The following is a 19,590-nucleotide window of genomic DNA, read 5'->3' as shown; positions in this document are numbered from 1 at the left end:
AAGCTTCAAGTCAACTTTTAGTGAACAGACTAATTGCTTTTAACTAGGCGCCCTTTAAATTGTGTGTCTGTATCAGTGTAAGTTGAGTGTAATGTCTTGTTTGTATTCTAGTACATAAAGAGATTTATGGTGTAGCATGTAACCTTTGTCCTGTCTTATGTATTTTGAAACCTTTTGCCACCAGTCTTGGCCAGGACTCCCTGGAAGAAGAGTAACTGTAACCCAACAGGACTTTTCACACACACACACACACACACACACATAAAATGTCTACAAATAGACACAAAAGTACTTCAAAACGACACCGCCACAGATAAACGGAGTCCCACTCAAATACGACAGACAACTACATAAAGACCAAAACAATCACAAAGTGAAACAAGAGACTCAAGCCACCTACAAAAGAGACTCAAAACAACTTCAAAAAGACAAAAAAACACAGATTAAGGGGGACCCACTCATAGGACAGCAGGTCCATAGAACAACTAGAAGTCAAAAACTCCACAGGTTGCACAACATGACCTCTGAATGTGTGTTGACTGTAAGAGGTTGTAGGGTAGTAGAACATATAGGAAAATGGGTACATTTGACCCGAGGACAACATGAGGGTTAAGTGTGAGCACCAGGTAAAGCATCCATGTCCTGATTGGACACTGGACCTGTCCCGGCTGCAAATAAAACGAGCACCTTCCCTCAGGTGGAGGTGTCTGCCCACCGCCGGTAGGGGCTGCACCTCAGCCATCTCAGGTGGCCTGGAAACCCCCGTCTGCCCCTGCAACACACACTGAAGGAAACAGTTTTATTTTTGGAGTGGCCGCGGGCACGGTGGCTCGCTCCCCAAGGCTTCAGTTCACTTCAGGATGAGTGGCCCTGTGGCACTCTGAGCCGGGATTAACAAGCAGAGAGCAGTTTGTCCCGACAGCCGCTCGCCAAAGGTAAACCAGTCAAACTCAGTGTCTGCTTGATAGACAAGCCGCTGGCTCTGCAGAGTGCTCCCGATCCGTCAGCTGGGTGCTAACCTGCAAACGGTGCATAGGATTTGATTGAAGCACGTGCACGAGCTGAAATCTTAAATGCATGATGCATATCAGACATTATGACCTATGAGAGTCAGGGCTTGCAAAGCAGTGTTTAACGTGCTGTATGTTTCTGCCCAATTTTGTGTCGTGATAGATGAATGTAAGCATGAGTCAGCAATTAAACCCTGCACACCAGTATGAATAATCATTAAATTATTTTTTCATGTGCTGTGAATTGTCTCTTTAGCTCTATTCTTACACCAAACTGTTTTGCAGACCTTCCAGTTAAATACGAGCAACACCTATTTTCTCTTCAGGAACGTGTTGCTCAGATTAATATCCCAACCTGATGATTAATAAAGAGCTCATCCTCCATTTTGTTTAAGTGAGTTCTTTACACCTAGCTAGATTGAGGTCATGGTACAGTTTTATCTCAAAGCTAATCTTATACTTTCCTCTTTTGAGCCGCACCAGTCGAAGCCCCCTCAGATATCCAACGCCAGAGCCTTAAAAGGGGGACCGCTCATGTGTCAGCTGGCCCTCTTGTCACTGTAACAGCAGCAGACCCTTTGACAACAGTGATTCCTGTTAAACGTTTGCTCTAAATCAGCCAACCATATCACAGTGTTTCAATTTCAAGACGGGACATCTCACGGGAGTTATTTCTATGCTGTAGCTTCTATACATACTATTCCAAACAGAGATAGTCAAACTTGCAGACAAATATCCAATTAGGTATATTTCTTCTCCTGCTTCTCCTAGACCAAACTGATGCTAACATAGGTGCATATATGTACAAATTTAAGATAAGTATTGCTCTGAAACACGAGGCTAAGCTCGCAGTCGGCGCGGCTCTGAGAGGATTTGGGCCTCGGACTGACGTCCAGCAGACTGTGGTTGTCTGTGTGAGTGCAGGACATGCAGGCAGCAGGTGCTCGGTGTCAGGATGTTTGCTCTTATTTTTCCTCGGTCTAAAATTAGGCTGTGGACCTTTTCTAGTGTCACTCCAAAGATCCACTCCAATATTCAGACAGAGAGGGAACAATACAGCTGATGTTGCCACTCGAGACGACCTAGTGGAAGTATGTAACTCAGTGAACAAAACCAACTACCGTAAATGCAATTTACATTTGAATATTAATTCTCTTTTGTATAAGCTTCCATACATTATGTGAAAATTCAGGTCCAATTCAAACTGGAAAAATAAATAGACATTTGTTAAATATAATGCTGGGAGCACTGGGTGTTACATTTATCGTCAGTTAATTATGCTTATTACCTTTGGGTTTCTACTAATTGTTTGCATGTAACGCCAATGACCCAATTTACTTCTGCTCACATTTTGAGTTTCTTTGCTTATGAACATTAAGTAAATACTGCCATCCTGTCTTCCTGTACCCACCTGGTCCCCCTTCTGTATGTGTCAATCATCCTCCTTTGGGATTACTTTGTTTCCTGCGTAGGTCATTTTTACATCCGATAGTCTCCTTGAGAGACTATTTTCACAAATAGTTGGTCATCATTTCAAAGCAGACTCGCCATAAGCAACAGCTTTAGATGCCTTTCTATTTCCAATAGTGACGCTTGTTGTAGCCATGCCGCATCTTCAGGACCCACTTAAGAGATTGGAAAGCTGCTAATGAGCCCGTTGCCATGAGAGCTCATAGTTTTCTAAAGCCAGCTGCAGACTTGTCTCGGAGCCATTAGCACGGGTTAAATCTGTACAGTTGGGAAACAGCTGAGTACACTATACTGGGAACTCGAAGAAGAGCTTGTCTACACAGTAAATGACAAAGGAAACAAACACAGAAACTCTCAGTATTAAGGGATTAAAACGTCAGAAATGTGTTTAATTGAAGTTAATTCGTTTTATTAAAAGATGTACTACTGCAGAGATTATTATTCACAGGATAAAATGAATAATTGCAAAGTATAAACACAAAAAGACTCAACATTTGTTTCACTCCCTTTTTGTAAAATGATGAGAGGCACAATAAATGTGCCATCACAACAGGATTTAAGTACATGTCCAACCTTAAGCTTGAAATACAGAGAATGGTGAAGTGTTAAAAAAGATTTTTTTTTCATAATCCAGAATTCTTCAAAGTCCAGCATGTGTTTCACAAATCTTCATAGAAATGTCCAGCTGAAAAGGAAGAAAAACAACTTATTGTATATTTGTCACACAAACATGATTTATGGCCTAATTCAAATATCTATTATGTCCTCAACCTCAGGAAATTGTTTGGACAGCTGCTGAAATATCTGGCATCAAATAAGTACTTTCTGGCCCGACTATCAGAACAAAAGTCCTCAACATTTCCCACTGCTTAGTGATTGAGAACATAACACCGTGCAACCGGCATCTCATGAAATTCCTGCTCTGACGTCTTAATAATCTCTTTCCTAAGCCATGTAAATGCCAAAACAGCAAGGTGATTTGTAACTCATGAAAGATTTGATTGGATATTGGCTGGAATTTAGTCTTCTTTGGAAACTAACTCATTATTCGTGTTGACTACAAAGGATGTTTAAAGCATTTGTTTTGCTATGAAGGAAATATGACAAAAACCATGTTTACATGCCTCTTTTGATGAATAATTTAGACTGTTGTGTGTCTGCTTTGCTGTTATTATATAAGTAGATTTGTGTCTGAAGACAAACAGACTGATGTGTCTCATTTGTCTCGCAGGAGTCTAAAAATGTTGATGGAAGTTGGCTACAGTAACGGGCTGGACCCTGACCTTTCCCAGCAGTTTCCTCCGCCATTACTGCCAAAACCGGGCAAGGACAACGCAAAGCTTCAGAAGCTCAAGAAGAAGAGAGCCAAGAAAAAAGGCAGCCTTTCTCAGACGCCAATCCCCTTTCGCACCTGCTTGTCACCTGTCAACGAAGCGAGCACAGACCTCGAGCACAGTGACCAGTCCAGCCCACCAAGGACACCGGATTCAGTCTACACTGTAGATCCTTCAGTATCCAGTTTCCCCTTTGACTCCTTATACGATCCCTCTGCATCTGCATTTCCTTATCCTCGGAGCAGTCCCTACGGCCAAACTGGCAGCTTTCCCCCTCAGTCCTACATAACTCAGACCAGGACGTCTGAAGAACAGGTGGCTCCGCTGTATGAGTGCTCAACCTTTTTATTCGATGACGTGACTCCTTTCATGATGCCACCTTCGGCTTCAACACCCCCATCACCACCTGGGCAGGTTTCAGCACCATCTCCTCCCTGTGCGTTAAATTTAAACATGACACAAAACTCCCATGGGTCAGTCACAACAGTCCCTCCTGTCACTGTGTCGCAAGCCAGCACTAAAATATCATCTCACAGCCTGACCCTATCCCCAGCCGCCCCCAATTGTGGCCCAGGTCTGGAACCTTCTCAGGTTGCAGAGCTACTTCCTCTTCCAGCGTTGCTGTCTGTGTCAAACACTCAGACACAACCTTTTATTGCCAACCAGAGGGAGACAAATGCCTGTTCAAAGGACAACCCTCAGAGCCAGATGTCATTTTGGACTGCCAGACCTGCCAGTAATGGCAACTTTTTTCCAAGCCAGATGTCGCCTGAGATAACGGCCTCAAATATATCACTTGTTGAAGCAGTTAAAGAGACAAAGCCGGACGCCCAACAAAGCAGGATTTATACATCAAAGGCAACATTTTATGAGATTTCTAAACTTCCCTCCATCCAAGACCTCACAGTAATAAACCCAACCTACCAGGGAGCATCCATATCCGACGTATACAGAAAGAAAACCCCTGTGTCACTGGTAAAAAATTATCAGAAACTGAATGTGTCCACGGCCCAATGTGGAAGACCTAAGACTCCCTCTTCTACACCAGCTCGAGTATTAACACCCTTTATTGAAATATCCAAACCTAACCCACTTTTATTTGCTGCTTTCAACTCCTCCAAAAGTCTAAACGCTCCTGCAATTCCCAATGAGGCTCCAAGACAAAAATCAATGATTCAAACCAGTGGTTTAAGTAAACCTCCAGCTTCCACAGAAGAACAGAAGCAGAATGATGTTCCTCACATTACTGCTATCAACCAAGCCAGCAATTACGAGGAGATTCAAAAAACACAAAGGAGTACAATAAATCTAAGCGTTGGTAATACTGAGCTGTACCCCAGAGAGAACTTAGCATCAAGTATGACCGCACCTGCCTCTGCTGGGGTCAAACCAGCACTAATAGAACCAGCCATCCCAAAACTACAAACAAACCAAGTCTCTGAAAGTAAAGCTTCATCTTTGCCAAAGGTCCCATCATTTTTATCCACTGTACAACAGACTTCAAATCTCAACCCTACGCAAGTGATTTCAATTCAATCACCACGAAGTCCAAGCCCCCTGTCGACCCCTTATCGTCCTCCAGTGGTTGATGCACGCAAGTCTTTGTCGTCACTATTGGAGAGCCAAATGTCTTTAGCGGCCTCAAAGCCCAAATCCCGATCCACATATTATGGCCTTACTCCATCTGAGTATGCTGCCTACGGTGGGATTAGGACTATTTCATCACATCACAGCCCTGTACTCACCAGGGTTAAAGAAACCTCTTCAAATAAAATAGAGTCAGATGTAGCTGTAGATGGATCACACGTCTCAATGTCTAATGCAACAAAACTACTCAATGGACATCGGGATCGTCAATCTTCACTGGAGGCTCCCGCTGCTAACATTTTACAACCTCCAAGGTATTCTGAGCTTCCAGCTGAACGGATTGTCACACGTAGCAAAGATGAGTTTGGGGAGAATGTGTCTGAAGCTCAAAGTAATGGAATGCAATCACTTAAAACATCAAAGGTGGACACCATCAAATCTGAATCCACAACTGACGTATCCACACCAAAAGCCTCTTTCTCTGAGGCTTCAATACCAATGTCTAAAGCAGGTGAGGTACACACACAAAGTGCGGCACCATTTTCCATAGAGGCAGCGCTAAATATACGCCCATGCCTAACTTATAGCAATGGTGTGTTGAGTTCTTTCTCCCCCTTAGTGAAAGTAGTTTCAGATGAAGAAACCCAGCAGAGTGCAAAAAGGATAGATGCCATTGAGAAAGGTGACAATCTTGAGAAAACACCTACAATAGGAGAGTCCAGGCCCACAAATACAAAACAACAGTCAGGAAAAATAGAGATAGCTCCATTCCAGTCTTACCAAACTGCTGGTGGAGTGAGTCCATCAACAGCACACCACACAGCTGAGCGTAGAGGCCTGGTTGTTCAATCTCCCACCACAGAGTCAGAGCCCAAATTCTCAGGGAGTGCCATCATGAACGGTGCATTCTTTTTAGGACTACCACCAGCCCCCCCACTGGTTCCAGATAGACCACTCCCCACTGAAGTGGCTACAGCTTCTGAAGCTGTTTTACACAAACAAAGGGAAGAGGTTAACCAGCAAATCCGAGCGATCAGGGGGGTTACTCTACCCAATAAAACAAAGATGCCAAACATTTTGCCTTATGTGACTGGTAACACGGAACGTAGCCTTGACGAAACAAACACTCAGCCCCAATTCTCCAATGCATTAGCTAAAGAATCAATTACTGTTACCACAAGATCACATAGGGATGAATTTCTTTTGCAACATGAGCCTGTCACATCATCTGTATGCTCTGCACAGTACAATATCTGCACAGTTTCTGCAGCCATCCAAAGCACAACAATCACACAACAGGTTAGCGCAGAAACACAAATTCACAAAAATAGTCAAACAGTAGGAAACAACATCCATTTTTCTGCAGAAACTCTCTCTTCGAAATCTTATCAAGTACCAAGTGCACCAAATTCCATTGCTGTTAATAATAATATAATGGGCAAACCTACTACAGAAACAAAACTACCTGACCTCTCTGTAACTGTAACCAAATCCCCAAACTTTTCAGGCATTAAACATCCTGTGGCTATGACCTTCAATTCGCCCACAAAAGAGTCCTTAAAGCTAACCAAAACTAGTGAGAATGTATATCTAAACACACAAAATAGGTTATTTTCCAATGGCCAAGATAAACTTGATCAAGCAGCAAGTTGTTACTCAAACTCAAGCACAGCTATAGGAGACGCCACACAAGCAATTGAAACCCTTCTTAACATCCATGCTAAAGATGCAATACTGTCACACCAATTTAATACAGAACATAAACTCCCCACTTTTAATAACATTAACAGATATAACAATTCAGCAGTAGACGCAGAATTGCATCCACAGCCGACCAATGGAAGAATATGTTTGTTGACTGAGAAAACACCAACAGAGAATCTTCCCAGTATACCTATAAGAACAGAAAACATTCAATCAAAAGGTGTTATAGAAACAAGACCAGCTTCTAATCTTTCAAAAGGAAACACAGTACCGAACATGCCTAACAGTGAAACCAAACTGTCCGACAACCCGTCTGCAGGATTGCTTAATGTCAGCAAGTCTTCCACAGACATGGTCTCACGTGGACAAACAGGAGGTGTAGTCGCTGTTCAACACAGCATTCCAGCTGCAGAATCTGCAGAGTTCAGGACATCCAATTTGGGCAGTCATGTTCAAAGTGTTCCTTCTGCTCAAAGCAAAGTCCCCAACAAGATTCATACGGAATTTATTTTGCCTATTATGACAGACCAAGCATTGAGCATTAATCCATCTTTTAATACTGCACAGGTTAGTAAAACTCTCGTGCCATCTAGCCCAACCATGAGGCACGTCGTACCAAGAAGCCCTCAGCTGAGATTAGACAGACCTAAGAGTCGATCGGCAACAAATCAAGCAATCGATGCCAAACCATTTTCTGTCTCTGTTGCTCAAACAAGAAACTACACAAACTCAAAAGCAGATGGGGAACTGACAGCTAACCGTCTAGCTGAGCAAAGATCATCTGTGGCATCTGATCAACAAATTACAACTAAAAACACATTCAAGGAACAATTGACTTTCAACCAGCCAGTTATAGTCAAAACATTTGTAGCAAGTCCCCCTCCAAGGACAAAAAGATCTGTATTATCTAAGATTGAGTCAGCAGCTTCCTCATCTTCTGGTTGTACCATAGCTAACAGGGTAGAACAGCAAACCATTGCAAGTCGAATCACATTGGCTGGAGATGAAGTCCAAACCTCTATGAATTCAGTGAGCGCTCAGACTGGGATTAATCAGTTTAGGAAATCTGTCACTGAAATAAAGAAATCCACAGAAACTAATATTCAAACTGTAAATACTCAAACTGTCTCACACACTGAATTTAAAAACCATGCTGCCACAAATATTCACCCCCTTTCTGAAGCCCCTAGAGACGCTAAAGCCCCACTTATTTTAACTAGAGCAACTACAGGAGCCTCCCCACTACCAGAGCCAAGAGTGTGTAATACACCGATAAAAACCTGTACTCCAACCTTGCCCCAGTCCTCCCAAACCCCTGTCTATTTGAACCCTACCATAGACCCCAAACCCTCGTCTGTCATTATGAAAGACCAGACAAACCCTCCCATTAAATCTCATCCAAATTACACAAATGTTCATCCCTCTGCTAAGTCAATCACAGAGATGATTCCAAAACCAGAAAAAACTATGCCCAACATTAAGGACAATTCAGTCCTGACTAACAGCGCTGAGTCAAACGTACAATCCCCAATACACAAGATAAAAACCAGCCAAGCAACAAATTCTAGTATGGAAGGAAATCTCTCCTTTGAAACTAGCGTTACTATCCATTCTTCCGATCCTGTTTTAATCAGTAAACCTAGGCTAAAAGCGAAACCTCCCAATAAGCAGGTAGAATCAAGACCGTCCTCTGCCAGTTCAGAAATGAAACCCTCAGTTGTAAAAACAGATTGCTCAAAGTCTCCCCCCGATCCGGTCCAGATTAGCTTGCACACCAGTAATATTCAGCCTTCGACAGAGCTACAGATAGAGAACACATCCCCTGCAAAGCCAACCACAGATAGAGTCATGAAACCGTCCATAGTTAACGCCGCTGTGATTGACTCTGCCACTCCTGCCTCTCTGCCTCAGGCCTCAGTCTCAGTCAAAGCTGCATCCCCAAACAGAGGAACGCCAAGGCCATCTCAGCAAAAAACTGGACTCAAAGACAAGACCAAAACTACAGCTGCACCGACGGAAGCCCCGGCAGTCGAACCCTCCACGAAGTCAGCGACATCAACTGCATCTTCAACAGCTGAGAAGAAGACGGTTAAAGCAGAGACATCTTCTTCACCCACCGAGCCCAAAACAGCCCAGAAGCTGAAAGGCCTCAAGGGTAAGCTCAGCGGGTGGACACGGCTCAAGAAACACATGGTCGTTGAGCCGGAGGAACTTACGTTTCCAGTGCCGGAGGCCAAATCTGAGGTCAACTCCAGTGGCAGCAACGAGGAAAGAGATCAAGGTGGCGATGATAAGTCTTCAGCAGACAAATGTGCCAATCAGGAGGTGGTTAACAAAATGGAAGGTCCCAAGGCGTTGAACATGTGGGACACCCTCCTTTTTCAAATGTTCTCCACCAAAGACCGAATCATGCACCAGATCAACGCCAGCAAGAAAGATTCAGAGAAGAAAAAGGAACCTAAAGACAATCCAACAGAAGTTCCTTCCTTTGTCAATCGGCTGCCGATTTTGCTATACAGCCCCCGTTTCGACGCCAGGAAGCTTAAAGAGGCCGCAGAGAAGCCGCTCTCGAAAATATCAGCAGTGTTTGAAAAGGGGCTGATAAAACGCAAATCCCAGGACGACGAACATAAGGACTTCAACAGGAAAGCAAGAGGATTTGGTTCAGCCAAAGCTCCAGACACAGATACTTGACCTGATGCCTAAGTATGTTTGGTGATGAGAAGTGAAAATTGAAGGATGCAGTGATAAACATAATCGAAAACAATTTGTGTGTTTAGTCAATCTAATAATTAAGGTTAATACTACAAATCAGGGCTGCAGTGAAGAGGAAGATTTTTATTGAGGGGAAAAAGATTCAAATTGTCATTGATCACACACTAAAAGAAATTCATCCCTATGTGAAATATACAGTATACTGTATCTAATGTTTTTATCAGTTGTGGTTATTGAGGATGTATTGGTTCGTCTATAAGTTAGCTGTTACAGCTTTTTAATGATCAATATTATTAATAAATAATCATGATCAACTGAAGGATCTACAGTGTGGACTCTGTGTAGAGTAACACAGGTGTGGCATATGTGCATAAATCAAATGGGATGGATGTGTCGGAAAAGAAACTGTAACGTGAAGAAAGGAACATTATATACTCAGCAGATTGGTCAGATTTTTTTTTTTTTTCATTTGATGTTGGCTTAGACATGGTGTTGAAAGCATGTACTGTAGATACTTTAATAGATAGAAGATTGTTTCATTTGTCATGCTCCACCTTTTTCTATTTTTCTAACACAAGTAAGGCTTGTAGTGCACACAGCTGGTAGGCAGTTTTTAATCACTGTAATAAATAGGGCTTTTACATTCCTGGAACAACAGGGCAGATGGATTTTAAAAGAAGGAAAACAAAGATAGATAAAGCATGAAGGTCCAGTCAGAGCACATTAAAGCTTTCTGCAGGTCAAGTATGGATGGAAATGAAGAGGCAGATGTCCGGGCTTTCGATCAGGCTGAGAAACTACAACCACACAGGCTGGCACATATGGGGCTGGGTAATTAGGATCAAAACATTGTGGTACCTAAAAGTTCTTCGTTTTATGGCAGTTTATATGATTGTGGATTATCTGCTGAGGGTTGCAATTTAGCTGCTATGGGACTTAGTGTCTAGCGGCTTTATGGATGGAAGTGTCAGATCTGTTCATGGTTGGTCCACCACTTTAGTCTTTAATGGAGAATCTCAACTACTGGATGGATTACCAATATATTTTGTACAGCCATTCATGGTCCTCCACAGGGGATTGACCCTCTGGCTCCACCATCTGAATGTGTCCATCCAATACTTTGGTTTATGCCTAAATACCTGCAGAAGGAATCACATTCCCATGAGCGTCAGCTGTACTTTCTGTTCGGTGCTAATCAGCTAATGTTACCATGCTAACACAGTAAGATGGTGAACATGATGAAGGTTATACCTACCAAACATTAGCATGTTGTCACAGTGACTATGTGACCATGTTTGACACTGACATTATAATTCATTTTTTGTGTTATTTTGAGGACATACATAGCCCAGTCCCATCCAAAAGTCAAATTCTTGTTTCATCACTTCACGAGGGTTTTGTGAAAACTCTCCACTTTTATCCGTTTTGATGATGTTAAGGAGTCCAAGCTCCTCAGTCAGTGGAGAGTTGGAGATCCAATGTTTCCCTCCAACATATGATAACATTTCCAGCCACTGTAGCAAATAAACTCAGTAATCCTGTTGGTGGATTGTAAATTCCTGCCCTAAGTCTGAGCACCCAGGACTTGTGAACCATTTCACTGAGTTTAGATTGTAACTAAGATGTAGAAGTGACTACCGATGATTGATAAATATGATGATGAAGAAGATGAGGATGGTGATATGATGAGGCCTGCTATAGGAAGACAGACTAAAGGAAGATTGAGTGACAGCTGGAGAAGACAGATGGGTGTGATGTTACACAGTTTAGGAGGGTTGTGATGCTGCTGTAGCAGATATTAGCATGTTGGTGTTGATATTTTAAAAAATGGGTTGTTTTCCACAAGATGGCCGTCATGTTATGGAATTTATTTACCCCCATAAGCAAACCACAGCCCCGTTTATTACATTGATTCTTGGACTATAACATGTTTTTGTGTACTGTGTGTTTCTAAAAAATGCATAAAGTTAAATGTAAAACTCATGTTTTGTATTTCAATTTTTTCAGACAATTTCCAACAGAACCAGTTACTCTGTAGATTTAAAAGGTGACACATCAAAGCTCACTTGTCCTTGTTAAAGCTGTAGTGCGTAGTTTCTGTTGCCCCTGCTACGTCCCAATGTCTAGGGGTAACCGAGACGCAACATAACGTGTGCCCCCCCCCCCCCCCCACACACTCTTCCATGCTCCCAAGCAAGGCCAGAACAAAGATTTACAAAGTAGCAGTTTCTATTTCATTCAGAGAGGAGGTGCAAAGAAAATGCAAAATGCAAAGAAAAGACAAAGCTCTAAGCTAAGCTATGACACAAAATGTGACCCCAGGGTCATAACACCCCCAGGGTCATAACACCCCCAGGGTCATAACACCCCCAGGGTCATAACACCCCCAGGGTCAAAACACCCCCATGAGGAATGCTAAGCAATCACAACAAAACTGTCAGCGCGTCCACATGATACAAGCCTTCTGTGATCGCGCACTTGTGACGACTATATGGAAGTGTAAAGAGAAGGACTTCCACTCTTGGTTGTGGGAAACCAGAGTCCAAAGACCTATGATCCTGCGGGGTCCATGGCGGATGAGATGGTAAAGACATGTGGTTCTGCCGCTGCTCTCAGTTCTTTCAAATCAAGGCTGAAGACCTTTCTTTTTGATGTTGCCTTTTTTTAAATGTTTTATTTAATTCCTATACTAAAGTTGCAATTTTAAATAATATGACAATCTTATCTGCTTTTATATTGTTAGCTGCTTTTAACTGCTCTTTAATGTTTAATTTCTTATAATACACTGTAACTTTATTCTCGTATTGTATTAATTTCTTAACCCTCATGTTGTCCTCGGGTCAAACTGTCCCATTTACCTATATCAATAATCTTTTTCACTTCCCCAAATAACTGATAACTATGATTGATTCCACCCAACGCTCTTTGGCAAGTACACATCTCTACTTTCATTCATTTTGGGACGTCTTATTCAATTTTGTAGCATTTGGAAACCAAATTGAAGTGTTTTTGAAATAGTATTGAGTAAAAGTTGACATATTCCAGTCTGTGATTATCCATCAACATCCATTCCTTTAATTTTAGTCTCAATAATTCCTAATTTCTGCTTTTCTAACTCAAACATTAGGTATAATTTCTTATAAATGAGGTTTATTGACCATAAATTCCCAAAATAACTGTAAAACTAAAGTTAGTAAGTTTAAACGTCTAAAGTGTTGAAAAAAAGGAGAAAAACTTAAAAACATCGATAAAGAGCGTCAACAAAAGTGTTGATTTTCAATTTTGATGAGAAGACAACACGAGGGTTAATCGTTTCTACCTGCTCTTTATGTCTGTAAAGATGGCCACATTTTAAATAGTGATAATGTTAAAGTGAAATAGCACGTAAGTAAATATCATAACATGAAAAGGAAATAAATAGCAACAAGCAACACGTAACCTTTTATATATATAACATGTCTAAAGTGAATGAAGGGCGGTTCATGGACCTGTACCTGACCGTCCGTTTGCGTCATCGCTGCCGTCGTCGTCCACATAAACCTTCTCATACTTCCCGTGACCCGTCACCACAAACTTATATCTTTTACCGGTGGAGCTCTCCTGAAATTCAGTAAATAAAACAATATTTATCAGAGAGGGATTCACAAACATGTACGCTGTATCTTCAGTGCATCTTCATCCAGTCTGTACAAACTGTTTTCACCATATTTCCCAGTTTACTTCTGCAGGTATTCGATATTTTTCTACTTAGTTATTGCTTCCTAAGAATTACAAATCTCTCAAACAATCCAAGTTTTGAGCCAGAAAAAATATTAAAGGGAAGGACATTTAAAAACAACAGCCAAAAATGTTATCCCTGTGCTTGTGGCCCTTCATAATAAAAATGAATTGTAATTCTATTTCATCCCTGCTGCCTGCCAGAGGCAGTTCCTAAAGCACTGAATTTCAATTCAATTTCAATTTCAATTTTATTTATAGTATCAATTCATAACAAGAGTTATCTCAAGACACTTTACAGATAGAGTAGGTCCCAACAGTTCTAGTAGTTTCCTACAGAGCAAGCAACAGTGCGACATTGAATGATGCATGACACATGAATTTGCCCTTCCCTCAAGTATGTATAGCAACGTCACTTGTGACCCCTGGATGACCCGAGAGAGACTATAGCTGTGTTTCCATCCACACGTTTTCATCCCAATTAAGTGATATCGGATGAAAAAGGCCTTATGGAAAATTTGATGGAATTTCATGACTATCGACTCAAAGGAAATGCATTCGGTCTCATTGGATTTGATCTTGATTATAATCGGCTTATGCGATAAACGCTGATGGAAACGTTATTTGTCGAATAAATAATGAATTGCGATTAAGTTTGAGGTCATTTTATGGTTGCAACCCGCAACGAAATGAAGAAGAAGTAATTTTAGTTTATTTTTGCAGTTTTTGAATTTAATTCATCAGGAACTCCATGTCCTGCAAATATAGGAGCACACAGTACATGTACAGGAAGTATACGATTTGTCATGTCTGCAGCCACAAGGGGGCGGTCTTTCACTGTCTGCTCTTTAAAACTGAGTGGCAATGATCTAGATCAGATGAAAAGAGCTTGGGTGTGGTTGCATGAAGCTGAGAGGAATGCTGTCAGAAAGTGATCAGACAGACAGAGAGACGACACAAAATAAACAGATGTTGTAAATCTCACGCCACAGAACTGAAACTTCTTAGGAAAAGCTCAGCTCAGGTGTAAAACATACTTTGTGTGTATTGCCAAACACACCCACCAAGCATGATGCAAAGAGAAGAAGAAGAGGAGACAAATCCTGCTCATTCAGGGTAAAAACTGGACTCACCGGGGGTCTGGAGGGCGAGCTGCACCTGTACCCGTCTTCACTTCCTTTCACCCACTGATTGATGAGATCAGCCACGCCCACTTTTAAACCATCTGCATCCTGAGACAGAGAAGAAATATTTATCATTACTGGGAAAATGACTGTGTTTTAATGCTACACTTGTTCTTTAAGAATGCAAGGTAGCAGAACATGTCAAATTGTCCCTGATGCAGATCTTAACTTTACACAAAATGATGTTCAGTTTTCACATAGCTACTTTCATTGAATATGTTTTTAGGGACCACACAAAAAATGTGATTGTAAAAACTAATCTTTAACAGATGAACTCTTCCTGTTCTTCATAGGGATGGAAGAGGTTTAAAATGCCTTTAGATTTCAACTGGGAGTCGTTTTACACCGTTAATATAAAGTAAATAATAGTGAATATTAATATATACTAAGCATAAAATAAATATTGTGATCTTGCAGGTTGGTTTTCTAGGAGATTTGGTGATATTTGCGTCCACTTTAAGTTTGACTTCTCTTGTCATGTAGTGAATGGTTTTCATTTTAATTCCTCTTTTGTGTACATTTCAAAAGAACACAATTGAAATTTACATTTACAATTTACATTGTGTATGTGTTGGCGGTCACGTGTAAGTGTTGTGTGTGTAAGTTATGTGTGTGTGAATGCATACACGCATGGATCCTTACGCCTGTGGTCGCAGCTATTGGGAAATCTGCAGGGTAAATCAACAGCAGCATTTAACTTCTGAACACTTCCTCATAGGAACTGAGCAAAAGGAGGTCTAAATTGACCCAGGGCAACCGGCTGAATGCAGGTAAAAGTTCGCTTTGACGGGTAACGTTGTAAAGTCACAAACGTGCCAACATGGCCCGCCGTGGTGAATGTATGAGAGTAATGAGTGTGTGAATCGGCGGGCTGCAGAAATGTTTCCAGGTTGGTCTGTTTCTGCCAAAACATCTGAGCAGTTTTTTGTGTGTTTGTCTAGGAAATGTAGTCTCCATCTGGCAACACTGTCTGCTTGTAGAGCTAAGCCTACAGTTCCCATGAACACTATTTTGTGACATGTCGTGTCAACTAAGTGCAACCTGTACAACTGGTTTATTTACATTTTAGCATACTATTAAGCAGTTGCACATTTTGTTTTTCCATCCTGTATATTTTAAAATATTTGTTCTTATATTTTTATTACTATTATTATTATTTCATGTATATTGTGTGTATGTATATTGTATCCTAGTATTTTATTTATATTATGTGCTGTGTGACTGATGTGGGTTTGCTGCAACACCATAATTTCCCTTTTTTTGGATCAATATCTATCCATCTATCTATCCATCCATCCATCCATCCATCTATCTATCACCTAGCGTGTGCGGTGTCAATTACGAGCTACGCTGAAAAGGAGAAGACATTACGATATATAACATGTCATTTAGAGGACGCTTCTATCCAAAGTGACTTCACATTAAGTGCTTTCGGTTTCGCAACGTATCTCAGTGATGTCAACACAACAAACTGATACAGACATTTTATCTATTTTTTCTCTTAATGCATTTACATTTTGCTTCAATACCCCTCTGGATGTAAAAAGTTAAATTTATTTGTTTTTCTTTTTTATACATATATATATTATTAAAAGGAAATGGACGTTAGACATGTGGAACAAGGAACTGCTGATACAAAACCTTTGGTTCTTTACAATTCTGAGGCTAAGAGCTGTCCATTTGTCCTTGTCAATTGATGTGAAATTTCCCAATAAAAAGATAACTATTAAAAAAAAAAAAACTTGAAGAAGACAAAATGTGGTTAGTAGAAAATCTGATTGGCTGGTGACTTTAAAAGTCTACTGGCAGAAAAAGTTCACTTAAATCTCTGATTATACGGTGGAATACTTCATCACTAACCTTAGATGGAGGGACTGGGATTGTGTTTTGGTTCCAGGCTTCTCGGGCCTCAAACAGACTCTTCCTGGAGGAGACGGCTTCAGTGGGACTCATCACGTCCGCCAGCAGCTGATTGGCCGATCTGCCTTCCTTTGAGGAGACCTGTGAGAAATAAAGAGATATATTCAGGAAGTTTGGAATGTGAAACTGTGATACATGAGAGTATTTGAGTATTTTTCCACATTTTCCAAAGAAAAATACCCATTGAAGAAAGAGAGTACTTAATAGGGTTTTACCTCAAGAGCATGTGTGTACTGCTCCAGTTTCTTGTCAATCTTGGAAACAGCAACAGGTGGCAGCGTCTTCTTTATGTTACTGGTGCTTTAGCAGAATGGATAAATGGCCAGTTAGGTCAAGGTGAAGGCAAATATCTGATAGAAATCAAAGTAGCTGTACAAAGGACATGTTTTTGCAGCACGTGCGCTAAAGAGGAAAAGCTTGGAAATAACAAGTCACGTTCCATTGATGTAGTGTGTGTGTGTGTGTGTGTGTGTGTGTGTGTGTGTGTGTGCGTGTGTGTGTGTGCGTGTGTGTGTGTGTTCTGAAATCAATGGGTGAAGTGTGGGTGTGAAGCTTATTGTCAAACACAAACTCACCTTTTCCTCAGAGACTCGGTTCTCTCTATGATCTGAGGAAATAATGAAGACAGTCAATGATTAAAACTCACAGGAATTACACTAAAAAACACACACTTGGGAAATGACCAAAAGTAACACAGACTGTTTATGGAAGCAGGCTGCAGATCAGATCTGCAAACCGGCACAAAGTTGTGTTTTTTTCTACAGAGCAAGGCAGAAACGTATGTTCTCTTAATGGTTTGAGGGTTTGAAAAAAACACAAAGTCTGGAACATGGGTTAAATTAAAATGAGCTGTTTGAGGTGTTACTTTATTCAGCTTAAAGGATCTGTATCAAGTTAACATCTGTTCTGACTGCACCTTATTCTCTACTTTTTGCCAACTGTATGTTTGTAGTACCTTTATATATATATTTTTCAGTTTTTTTTATTTTAGACATCCTATATTTATATGTTTCACTCTACATGCTCTGCACACCCATATACGAGTTTAAGCTTTTATTTATTTTCATTCATATAACTAATATCTTGACTTTTCCACTGTGTTTTAAATTGTTTCAGTGCTGTATTCTTTTGAGCTGTGAACTTTGCAGTAATTTTGTGCTACAGTGTACTGTGTTATGACAATAAAGAAATATTTACTAATTTAGTAGTCCTGGTTCGAGAGACAGGGCCTATTTTTATCCCCTTTATAAGATATAAAAAAATATTAAACAGATAAGACAAGTTAGAAATTACACTGTGTGCTAAAATAAATAAAATGAGGTTTTCAACAGAGATTATAATTGATTGTAATTTAATTTCTGCAAGCCAAAAACACAACAGAAACTGAGAGTTGTAGAATATCCAAGTATCTGCTGACCTTTGACCCTGACACTCACCGTGCATTTACCGTCTGTTGACACTCTGCTGTTCACTTCCTCCTGTAAAGAGACACACCGTGGTGAGACACAGAGACTCAATGACTGGAAGTACAACATGCATCACCTTACTCCTAAAATTAAAGAGACTATTATAAGACTATTATGCTTTTTGGGATCTTTCCCTTTCTTTTTGTGTGTTTTAATGTTTTTTGTGTGTGTAATTGATGTTTAAATTTAACACCTTTCTCCCACAGACAGTACTTTTATCAACTGCCTGAAAACGGCTCGCCCACGTTCCCGTTTGACATTCCTCTTTTAATGATTAAATGAGAACGTTAGCCCCTTTTTCGAATGCAGTTCCCAAAGAGAGCCGAGGTCCCGCCCCCTTCCGTTTTGCCTCCATGGGACCCTTCTTCGGAAAAATAATGAACAGTGGTCAACGGCAAAAGACAAACTATTTCTGGTCCCAATCAACTTGTGCCTTGGATTACATATCTGGTGTTTTTCAAAGTGAAAAATGATTTTACAGGTCAAGAATGTCACAGTTTGTCGCACGTTAGTTAAGTAAAATGCAACGGGGAATATACCTAATTAGACGGACTACAAGTCCAAGTCACTGACCTGATATCACCACATTTTTAGCTGCAGCTCTCAACATGACCTGATGTATAATGGTTTTCTTTCTTTCTTTTGATACTTCTGCCTTTGTCTCAGAGGATGACGGTAAAGCTCGACAAGGAGACAGCCGTATTGCTCTGGTGACGCATGTTGTTCCGGACGACAGATGTAGGTCACTAAGCAATCTCACACAAAACCTAATGTTGTTCAACTTCTTTCCGTCTTTACGTTCATCTCTTGACATGTAAAATTATCTCTTATATTTACACACATCATTTGTGAAATCCCTGGCACGATTCGAACGGGATCAAAAAATTATTGTCTCTTATTGACTCTTGATCATGTTGTTTTGGACAGGTCCCAGTGGACTGGAAGTAGAAAGGCAGGACTTCGTCTCTCTATAGGCGCTGTCTGAGCAACCACAGCCCGCCCCGTGGCCTGTTTGAATGTGGCTGACCAATCACAACAGAGTGGGCCAGCTGACCAATCAGAGCACACTGGGCTTTTTAGGAAGGCATGTTTTTTGTACACCAAAGCATGTAAATCTATTCTTAGAGACCCCGAGAGTAAAATTATGACACTGAAAAGGAGTGTGATAGGGGCTCTTTAACTTCAGTATAAACAGTCAGCATGCATAGGACTTACTGGGTAAAACTGGATGAGGAGTTTCTGGAGGAACAGCGAGGAGCGTGAAAGAAAGAAAACACTTTTTAGCACACAAAACTAAATAATTTCACCAATCAGCTATTCATTATATATTATACTATACAAAATTAGGCCTTACACATTACAAAGAGTCACTTTAAACGTCCCATGACATGGTGCTCATTGGTTGCTTTTATATAGACCTTAGTGATCCCTAATACTGTATCTGAAGTCTCTTTTATATAGACCTTAGTGGTCCCTAATACTG

General features: G+C 40.8%; 1 protein-coding gene across 2 annotated transcripts in view; it reads right to left on the bottom strand.

Annotated features, from left to right (window-relative positions):
• Positions 1 to 2,846: 2,846 nt before the first annotated feature.
• lsp1a (lymphocyte specific protein 1 a) overlaps positions 2,847 to 19,590 on the bottom strand; it is a 33,515-nt gene continuing 16,771 nt past the window's right edge. Inside the window, exons 7-15 of one of the 2 annotated variants that reach the window (XM_034863576.1) lie at positions 19,323 to 19,346; positions 18,078 to 18,119; positions 17,217 to 17,248; positions 16,857 to 16,941; positions 16,560 to 16,722; positions 15,420 to 15,421; positions 14,671 to 14,769; positions 13,315 to 13,420; positions 2,847 to 3,165 (exon numbers count right to left, since the gene is read on the bottom strand). In XM_034863576.1, the coding sequence (XP_034719467.1) occupies positions 3,140 to 3,165; positions 13,315 to 13,420; positions 14,671 to 14,769; positions 15,420 to 15,421; positions 16,560 to 16,722; positions 16,857 to 16,941; positions 17,217 to 17,248; positions 18,078 to 18,119; positions 19,323 to 19,346 (579 nt within the window). In that variant the 3' untranslated portion in view covers positions 2,847 to 3,139. The remainder of the gene's footprint in view (positions 3,166 to 13,314; positions 13,421 to 14,670; positions 14,770 to 15,419; positions 15,422 to 16,559; positions 16,723 to 16,856; positions 16,942 to 17,216; positions 17,249 to 18,077; positions 18,120 to 19,322; positions 19,347 to 19,590) is intronic. The other variant, XM_034863656.1, reaches the window with a different exon arrangement.

This window comes from Etheostoma cragini, chromosome 1 (assembly GCF_013103735.1).
Source record: "Etheostoma cragini isolate CJK2018 chromosome 1, CSU_Ecrag_1.0, whole genome shotgun sequence".
NCBI lineage: Eukaryota > Metazoa > Chordata > Actinopteri > Perciformes > Percidae > Etheostoma > Etheostoma cragini.
The sequence above is the reverse complement of the archived record's forward strand: the minus strand, read 5'-3'. Positions and strand labels throughout refer to the sequence as shown.